General features: G+C 32.4%; 1 protein-coding gene and 1 pseudogene across 1 annotated transcript; both read right to left on the bottom strand.

The window, feature by feature from the left end:
- The window catches only part of LOC112508753, a 2,248-nt pseudogene extending 510 nt beyond the window's left edge, over nt 1-1,738 (bottom strand).
- Nucleotides 1,739-4,475: 2,737 nt separating this feature from the next.
- On the bottom strand, nt 4,476-6,258 carry LOC112508752 (probable (S)-N-methylcoclaurine 3'-hydroxylase isozyme 2). Its single transcript, XM_025113492.1, has 2 exons — nt 5,324-6,258; nt 4,476-5,198 (listed from the first exon to the last, which is right to left on the bottom strand). The coding sequence occupies exons 1-2, from the start codon at nt 6,206-6,208 to the stop codon at nt 4,581-4,583; spliced, it is 1,503 nt and encodes a 500-aa protein (XP_024969260.1). The 5' UTR covers nt 6,209-6,258; the 3' UTR covers nt 4,476-4,580.
- Between the last annotated feature and the right edge of the window lie 4,675 nt (nt 6,259-10,933).

Genomic DNA, 10,933 nt, shown 5'->3' on the forward strand with positions numbered 1-10,933 from the left:
CAAGCTTCTAAGAAGGGAAGACCAACCAAATCCGACTCTTTTACTACATTTCCATCGATGTTCTTCSTAACTTCATCCCTAACCTTTTGCATCAGTTCTTTGTTTCTCAAAAGCTCTGCCATCAACCACTCAGTGCTTGCACTTGTAGTTTCAGTTCCTGCCGCAAATAACTCCTAACAGACAAAATCAAACACATGTTTATATACATAGAGGCACGTTCAATTGAAAACCGTGCAATTCTTAGAAACCGTGTAAACTAATTTCGACCAATAGAAAAATTCCATTTTTTCTAATTAAATTTAACCATTAAGGGTATATTGGTCATTTATATTGTTTTCTATTAAATATGGAAGTTACTAATAAATCTTAATTAAGACAACATAATAAAGAAAATTTTATAAATGGTAACATTTAAATATTTAATTAAATTATAATATTAAAAATTGAATTTTGTTTTATATTGTGTCTCGGTTTATTATTGCCAGAATTCATTAAAATCGTAAGTTATTAGATTAATAAATCCATGAAATCAGTAATAGAAAAAAAATATTCATGAAACCGGTTTCATACATGGTGAAATTGGTGCATGGAGTAAGTGAAAAATGATTATGAAATGGGTGCATGATGAAACCGGTTTCATACATGGTGAAATTGGTGCATGGAGTAAGTGAAAAATGATTATGAAATGGGTGTATGATGAAACTGGTTTCATACATGGTGAAATTGGTGCATGAAGTAAGTAAAAATGATTATGAAATGGATGCATGATGAAATAGGTACAACATGAAATAGGTGCATGATGATATGGGTGCGTGAACAATCTCATTGGACAAGTGAAACAGGGTGCATGATGAAAAGAGCGAGGAATTTACTATAATATGGTGCATGATGAATATAAGGTGCATGATGAAGATGTGGTTGGGTTTACCATTTTGCCTTTCTCGATATTATAAAATAATTTTTTTAATATATATATATATATTTTTAAATTTTTTAAAATAAACTAAACTAATTTTGACAATTGATCAAGAAAATGGATGCATGAGATTGGTTTACACAAATAGGGGCGGTTTTCATTTAATTGCTCATCTATATCCTCTATATATGTATGTAGACTTGGGATCATGTGAGACCAATGTTTTTTCGTGAGATCCGTAAGACCAATTCTCAACCATTGGATTAGATTTATAATCGTCAGATCTGAACATTCATAAACGCCATGAGATTTCTCAATAATTACAAAAATGTCACCTTACAACTTTAGACCATTAGATCATTAGTTTATAAAGTTGATCAATGAACATAAATTGGTCTCACGGGTCTCACGAAAAACCTTTGGTCTCACGTGAACCCAATCCTATGTATATATATATATATATATATATAATGTATATATATATATATATATATATATAGAGAGAGAGAGAGAGAGAGACCTGCATCAAAGGATTGATTTGTTGATTTGTGAAGCCTTGATATGCATGACTTGCTTATACCATCCCTGTAAATCCCATCGACTCAAAATGGGATACATGTCGGCTAATTGTGGCGTTGCAGCTAACCCTGCAAGTCTTCTTAACGAGTCGATGATGTTGGCACCGATGCCATTTCCTTCAAAGTCCACAAGATCTATGGATAACATTGCATTTCCAAGTATGTTTACAGAAGTTGCAAAAGCAACTTGCTTTATAGGTATGGCTTCACCTTCCTTTGAACCCAAGTACTTCATCATCTCCATATCATTCAAGTTGGCATGTTCTTGATATTTCATCTCTGTATATATCACACTTTGACACTTTTAGAGAGTGACCAACCCGTCAGCAGCTAAGTTTGAAAAACATAAATGACAAGTCTCCTTGTCGGCAACTTTCTCAAGTCTACCTCTCATGTCATTCAAGCTGGCGTGCTTATCATGGCTTATCTCTAAGTCTATGGCACTTTAACACTTTCAAAGTGATCAACTCGTCAAGAAGTGTGCTTGGTTTTATAAAACTTGAATGAAATAGTGGAACATTGTTATTGCGAAACAACGTTCACTTTCATTTGGTTTAACATTTCACCATTTACCCTACACCCGAGCTAATAAAATTAGCTACTCATTACGGAAAGTAAATGACATAAATAAATGACATAAAGTAAAAACATGAATGTAAATAACTGAAAATAAATAACTGAAAGTAAAGACGGAAAATAAATGACAATAAATAAATAAATAAAAGACAAAAGATGACAAACAATAATTAAATAAAGATTTAAAAGTTTGAGAGTACTTTGGAGCAAAAGATTGAACTACAATTGTCCATGAGATAATTAGCAAAAGAGAAGCCTAAGGCTTTCTTTTATACCCAAGAGTTAACATAAGACAAAAACATGGAAAAGAGGTAAAAGATACACATGAGTGGACTAGAAAAAAGAGGTATCATCTCCATCATAACATGTCAACAAAAAGTCTTCTCCACCTCATTTCACCAGCTGGTTGAGGGCCAAAACGAGGGTTTCATCAGCTCAGACCTCCTTCCTTGACAATGGCTTAACCAATAAGCACTTCACCAAAAAGCCAAAATGGAACCGGGCAATGCTGCTGGAATGCTGCAACATTATAGTGCAGTGTTATAAGTCAAAAGATGTCATCTACTCCAAGTTGTTGTAAAAACAAATTCATCATCATATTTAGCTCCAAACATAACAAATTGAAAATAAGGAAGTAAAAATGACTTAAGGTTGAGATAAACTAGGAAAATCTACCTATTAAACATAAGAATTGAGTACTTTAAGCATGTAATAAACCATGCTTATCAAAGGTAAATGCTCAAATGAAAATTGAACCTATATATGTATACATTGGGCTTTGAAATTTTGATGCCTTTGGGCTTTATGCTGCCCTGGGCCGTTAGCCAAGGCCGGCCCTGCTGCCATAGTATAAAACGGTTGCACATTCTAAAACAATAAGTTAACATCTTTCATGAACCTATTTTTTTTACATCACTATGGAGCAACAATATGGTGGCATGTGCTACTTTAGACACTTAACTGGGCATGTCCCTGCTCTTAATCCTTGTCTTGCGGTAAGATTCCTGCTCACTCAATAAGGTAAGTGATTCAATAAACACTAATTCGATAAGCGTTTAATAAACGGCTTAATTCAAATAAGAATATACTTAACTAGTCTGTATACTTAACAAGTATTAGTAGTTGATAATTTGGGTTCATAATATTGTTTTTATAAAATATTAATTATTTGAATTTGTTTATTTTGATGCGAAAAGATTATCTATTAAACACCAAATTATTGTAAATTTATAACATCCAATTTGTGCTTTACAGCTTGGACACTATGCATAAATGGTTGTATTTTCAGTATATAGATTTTTTTATTAACCTAGATATCCAACCTGTTATGCAAGCCGACTAATTCCAGGGCGTCCACCTGCTTTGCAGATAGCCTGAAGTCACCGCATTTGAACCTTCGTGGCCACAAGGGAATTTTTATTTCTCATTGGATTTGAACTTGGGACCTCCTGCTACTTTTGAACTTTGGAGTCAAGCTTAAACCAATCAGGCACCACCCTTGTGGTTAAAATTTTTGTTTTTGTTGACAAATGAATTAAGGCAAATGAACACTTTACGATCGCTCTATAAATAACCCAATTATTTTCCTCATTGAGCTACAATAGTTGTACATCGTGCATAACTATATGTACCTCCTTTTTACCAAATGCTATATGTACTTCTAACACATGAAAATTTTCAAAAAAAACATGTGAAATCTTTCCTTTTATTTTGGTGAGGAAATTAAGGTGGCTGGTCATTGTCCATAATAAATCAAGAATGTACTAAATTAACAATGTATGTAATATCTTTTATTAAATAGAAAACATCAGATGTAACCAACTGATTAAATGGGGGGTTTGGACCAGTTTAGTATTAGATGTAACAAGTTGAGGTAGTATGATTCACCTAAGGTTGGGAGACAACAGTGATCCTATTGTTGGAAATTCCTCCAACAATGTTCCATATCTTATGTTGGAAGTGGTGTAATGAATCAAAATGGAGATCGAAGAGCGAATCAACGTGAAATCCATGTGGCAATTTTCACAAGAAGTCATCGCGTTTCAATCTAAGTTTGAGGCACTTCCTTGAGAGGGGATAAGTTGTTTTACAAAAGTGCGGTTATTTGAGATTTGAGGCACTTCCACTTTATTTGATTGTGTCTTTTTTATTCCTCTCATAAATGTTCGATTTAAAAATATATCAGACACATCATATTTTTATTTTAAATTAACATGAACGTACGACACATGCAATTTAAGACACCAATTTTATCCGGATTTAAATAGTAAGCTTATTTTTAAAAAAAATTTCTAGAAGAATCTTGACGAAAAAAAGCTAGCAAACAAGAGTAGTTGACACTATAACTACTCTTTTGAGTGGAAGAGTGATCCCACACGATTTCATCCCTAAAGATTAAATTATCGTAACGTAATAAAAACTTAAATTAAATAAGAGAAATTAAAGACATCCCGCATCTTATTAATTACAATATTACAACTTACAGAACGAAAATGATGACGATGTCGGTGTCAATTCTCGACTTGCTTACGATACTTGAGAATTACACGCAAAGGTTGTTTCTTGTGCATAGCAATATCCATTTCCTCTTCCATGTCAATCTCGTTCGGATTTTTGTCATCGGGAAGGATCCAGTCGAAGTTCAAGATCAAAGCAGCAACCGTTAGGAGCACAATCTTAGAAGCCATGGCTTCTCCCGGACACATTTTTCTTCCCGATCCAAATGGTAGGAATTCAAAGTCATTGCCTTTATAACTCAACTTCGATCCCACAAATCTTTCAGGTTTGAAGCTCAAAGGGTCATCCCAGATGTTGGGGTCACGATTGATTGCCCAAACATTAACCATGATTTGACTATCTTTCGGAATTGTGTACCCCATTATCTCACATGCTTCTTTAGCTCTATGAGGCAACAGAAGTGGCCCTGCTGGGTGCAATCTTAGTGTTTCCTTGAAGCAAGCTTCTAAGAAGGGAAGACCAACCAAATCCGACTCTTTTACTACATTTCCATCGATGTTCTTCGTAACTTCATCCCTAACCTTTTGCATCAGCTCTTTGTTTCTCAGAAGCTCTGCCATCAACCACTCGGTGCTTGCACTTGTAGTTTCAGTTCCTGCCGCAAATAACTCCTAACAGACAAAATCAAACACATGTTTATACATATATACATATATATATATATATATATATATATATATATATATAGATAGATAGAGAGAGAGAGAGAGATAGATAGATAGAGAGAGAGAGAGACCTGCATCAAAGGATTGATTTGTTGATCGGTGAAGCCTTTTTCAATCAAGATATCTGTGAAATCTTTAAGATGTGAGGAGATATTGGTTCCATTTCTTTTCATTTGGAGGGTATCCTTCCAAACAGTTCCGAGGTCTGCTTGTATGATATGCATGACTTGCTTATACCAACCCTGTAAATCCCATCGACTCAAAATGGGATACATGTCGACTAATTGTGGCGTTGCAGCTAACACTGCAAGTCTTCTTAACGAGTCGATGATGTTGGCACCGATGCCATTTCCTTCAAAGTCCACAAGATCTATGGATAACGTTGCATTTCCTAGGATGTTTACAGAAGTTGCAAAAGCAACTTGCTTTATAGGTATGGCTTCACCTTCCTTTGAACCCAAGTACTTCATCATCTCCATGACCTTATTCTCTCTCATTTCTGTATAAGATTCCAAAGCTTTCCGCGAAAAAAGCTCTGATTTGTAGATATTCCGCAGCATCCTCCAAACATCGGTGGATTCAGATGTGAAGACGAGATTCATGTTGTGAGCAGTTGGTTCCCTGTTTTGTAACAGTCGTGATACGGCTCGACCCGAAAGAGCATGATCATGGGTCTTGAGAATCTCTGAAGCTACGATGGGTGATGATCCGATGATCAAGATCTGTTGACCGAGATGGAGTGACATGAGTGGTCCATGCACTTGAGCCATCTCGGCGAGACGGTGATGGAGATTCTTTCCGAAATGGAAGAAGTTGCCTATGATCGGCCATGGATATGGACCTGGTGGAAGTGGCAAGTTTTTGGAAGAAGTAGGCTTAGTGATCATACGATAGAATAAGAAAAGGAGTGGCCAAGAAACCAAGAAGATGATCATCAGCTCTCCCTCCAGATTCATGGTGTTCCCGATTTTTACCAGAAAACACAAATCTGTTGATGAAATGATGAATTTTGGCCCAAAATACAAGAGGGACGCTTTGATTTGGTTATTCAATATTTATAAACAAATAAAGGAAAAGAGTAAATCATGGATTTGGTGGTTTTTATAAAAATGGTCATTCAACTTTATTTTATTACAGATTAAGACTTCTAGTATCTTGTTTTCTATTCTTCTATCGGCTATCTAGCTCTTTCGTTAACCTTAGAGTATTTTCGTCATTTTTTTGTCTTTGTTTGAGGGACCAATTTCATAAAAACCACACGAATCATAGGGACCAAATTCGTAATTAAGTCTAAAAAACAAAAAATAAATTTTTTTATTTTTATTTTGAGTTTATTATATTAATTAATTATCGTACTTTAAATTTAATTTTAATATATAATATACTTATCTTTAAAATGTATTATGTATGTATGTAGGGTGAGTTTCAACCTCACCACCCCTAATATTTATTAGATTAATTGATTCAACGGTGTGATTAAATAGAGGTTTAATACAATATTTTTTAAATTAAAGAACCTCACCACCTCTAATATTTATTTGAAAAAAAATATAAACAAAAGTTGAGCAAAATAATTTACACCACATTGGTATATTTTTTTCATTCTTCTTTTGCGATTTTTTTGGTTTTTCATTTAATTAGCGTTTTTCCCTAAAATCAACTCTATCTCTCAACATAAAATAAATGAAAAACTAGAAAAACCACAAAAAAACAGATAAAAAAATATATCAATATGGATGTCAAATGAGTGAGAAAAATATGATTATTTTTTGATGTAATTTATTTCGTTCGATTTTTGTTTATATTATCTTTTTACGAATAAAAAATTGGTGGGATTGAGGTTTTTTTATTTAAAAAATATTGTTGTAGATGTTCATTTAAAACAAACACACTCTCTCTCTCTCTCTCTCTCTCTATATATAATATATATATATATATATATATATATATATATATATATATATATAACACTGAACCTCAAAAATATTGTTATAGAACGTCCAATTAACCAATAATCACCAAAACATTAATTTTAAACCTCCAAAAGATACGAGATATAAAATTTAGTTTAAAACCACCAAAAATGTTCAAACAGTTTGACCCAAGAAAAGTCAAACACAACCAAAATTATTAATTTCTTCCAAACATAAACGAGCAGACACATAATATAACTGTCCGAAATGATTAAAATATATATACATGCTAAAATATTAAAAAAAAAACATCGCAAATCATGTACCAAAAACTAGATCAAGTTTTTCAACTTCAACCAAATCAACTATTTTACCGGATCCTTTATCTTGACTAATTCTTTTCCTGAAAAAGAAATATGTTGGAAAATTCAAATTAAACACAGGGCTCGGTAAATTAAATGAAACTAAACAAAGATGGTGTCAGAAAACAACATACGAAAAGTGTTAATCTTTAATGAATAATTTTCAGGAATCATTTTACAAAAAAAAAAGGGGTAGACCATAAGAACCAAATCATTTGGTCTAAAGAAAACATAGAGGGAATCAATTATTGGACAAGGGTCATTGTCTCACGATAGTCCAAGTCTACACCCACCCTACTCTTGACAATATGCTATCAAAATAATAAGACTAAATTACGAAAAACGTTTACGTTAGTTTAAGAAAATTTTGTTTTCTATCGTTTGATTTTTGAAATGACGTCCGACACTCTCATTACTAAAAGTCGAAACTCAATTCAACAAATAATACTGATGGATGAAATCTGGTGGAAACTCTGATTGATCAGCAAGATATCGATTTTATCTTGAAGAATTGAAATACGAGACAGAGGTTTTGATACATAAATTTCTTCAACAAGTAAAAGAGTTTGCATAATTGGTTCATACATGTTTGTAAATACTTTTAACATGGTATTTTGGAAAGAAACCATGTAAAAAGGCTAAGAACTTTTTTACATGTACAGTTTGTTTGCCAAAAATGTGTAAAAATGTAGATGATTGTGTTTTTTTTTTTTTAAATATCACTTTGCACGTTTATATTCAAAAGCCGTATAAAAATATATATAACCGTTATAAAGATTTTTTTACACGATTTCTCTTAAAAAAAACCGTGTAAAAATCTATATGGCTTTTACGCGTACGTTTTAAAAACCTGTGTGAAAATCAAGACATTTTTTCAAACGGGTTTTCTCAAATAACCATGTAAAATGTTTACACATTTTACATGGTTTTGGAAACAACCATGTTAAAATGTATATGTTTTTCACACGGTTGTTTTAAGAATTGTGTAAAAATGTTTCGAGACTTTTCGAACTTTTTTTTTCTCAAATAACCTGTAAAATACTGCACAACCGTGTAAATAGGTATTCGAATTTTTTTACGCGGTTCTATTACGAAAAAACCGTGTAAAAAAGCCTTTAAACAAACACGGATATTTTTACATGGTTTTTCTAAACTATGTAAAAAAAAACCATTTATATAGTAGTGGGTGGAAAAACCAAATCAAATTTCCCATTTTTGAACAATTAAGGCACGATTTACCAAACATACTTATCGAATGTCACTTATTTTATCAAGTGAGTATCACAAGGAATCTTATCCTTTAAGGCATAGCAAGGAACGAAAATCTTACCCGGTAATCAGAGAGGAAAAAACTCTTACCCGATAAGCACTTATTGAGTAAAAGACACTAGTAAAAAATATGAATAATTTCAACACTGCCAAACCTACACTATTCAAACACCTAGCATCCAACGCCATCGCTCCCCTTTGATGGCCCATCGTTGTCCACTCTCCATCATTGTCTATGGCCGTCGTCTGCTCCTACCATCGATCTCCCTCTTTTTGATTTGTTCTTTTTTGTTTTTTCCGATTCTCCCACTTTTTTGATTTTTCTATACACATTTCAGTAAGTTGTTGGAAAAGAGAGGGAATCGAAAGACAAAAAAAAAAATCAAAAAGCAAGGGAGATCGATGATAAGGGGCAACAACGTCGATAACCAACGATGGTGAGCGGAGACAATGGGAGCGATGAGAAGGTGGCGACGGGAGCAATCTCGTTGGGTGTGAGGGTTTGAATGCGTAAGGTTTGAGGATAAAACTGATTAACCCTTTTCTTTATTTTAATACATTTTAGTCGGTTACATATAGCTTTTTCGGGTTAAAATGATATATGTAATTAATTTCTAAAAATTCAATGGTTTATTTATTTAGAAAAAGTTCATTTGATTTTTCTGTCTTTTCCCTTAACTTAAATATAAACTATACAATTTCATTACATTTTGATACGATTTATTAGTTCCAAAATAGTAAATCTTCCCAATGAGCCGAAGGGTCATTTGTTACTTAACTTCGAGTGGAGTCCAAGTGCATAATAAGCATTATGATGACAAACTGTACTTACATTTCCTCTTTTCCATATTCTAAAGGTTACGATATTTTATATGAATGTTGTAAACTTCATAAAACCTAAAACTGTGTATATCTGGTCACAATGAACTTCATACAGTATAAGGTTATATTTAAGGGTATCATGACAGACCTTCATATGATATAAAGATACTTTCACCATTTCTCACCTTCTCACAAAAAACCCAATCTTATACTTTAATMGTTTAACATGAATCTGATCGTTTACCATTTTACCTTGTAATTTATATAAAAACGCTCAATATGATAATCAAGTGTAGAAGTTTTAACACGCGTTGCTAAAAGTAAGTTGAAGCATTTTAAGTATAATTTCTCTTTTAGAAACTTTCCTCATATATATATAGGGTTGGGTTCACGTGAGACCAAAGGTTTTTCGTGAGACCCGTAAGACCAATTCATGTTCATTGATCAACTTTATATGATAACGATCTAATGGTTAAAACTTACAAGGTGGCAATTTTGTAATTATTGAGAAATCTCGTGGCGTTTATAAATGTTCGGATCTGACGGCTGTAAATCTAATCCAAGGGTTGAGAATTGGTCTTACGGGTCTCACGAAAAAGCATTGGTCTCACATGATCCCAAATCTATATATATATATATATATATATATATATATATATATTGAAGTGAATTAAAATCAAAGACTTATTATAAGAGGAAATATTGGATTGTTCAAAGTTGAGTTTGGTATTTAGATTGGATTAGATGTGATATTTTTTTTTGTATTACATGTGATTTTAGAGTAAAATCATATGTCATTATGGAACACAGTCAACGTAGAGGTGCACACTTAACTTCAATTGTGATCTATATCACAGCCCAGGTTGCCCATAATCACATATGATTTTAGTACAAAATCACATGTAATATATATATATATTCTCGTATTTTCTTATTTAAATCTTGTTATGATTTGAACCTTCTTTTATATTTATTTAAATTATAAGATTAGAACAAAGAACAAAGAGTTTTATTTTAGTGTATTATAGTATTTTGGTTTTTTGTTACACCTTGTTCTAGGGTATTTAGTGGGATAAAATAGGTCACAGAAATTGTCTCAATTAGGCTATGTTTGGCGAACTAACTGATAAACAAATTATGTTTAATAAAAACTAATTGATAAACTAGATTAAAGCTGTAAAATGACAAAAAGACATATTGAAAAATTAGTCAATTACAACATTTCATAATATAATTACATCAAATATCTAATGATATAATATGTTAATTAATACAAATAAAATAATAAATAAATAATATAATATGTTAATTAAAA

The sequence above is a fragment of the Cynara cardunculus genome (genome assembly GCF_001531365.2).
Source record: "Cynara cardunculus var. scolymus isolate 2C chromosome LG 3, CcrdV1, whole genome shotgun sequence".
Classification (NCBI taxonomy): Eukaryota; Viridiplantae; Streptophyta; class Magnoliopsida; order Asterales; family Asteraceae; genus Cynara; species Cynara cardunculus.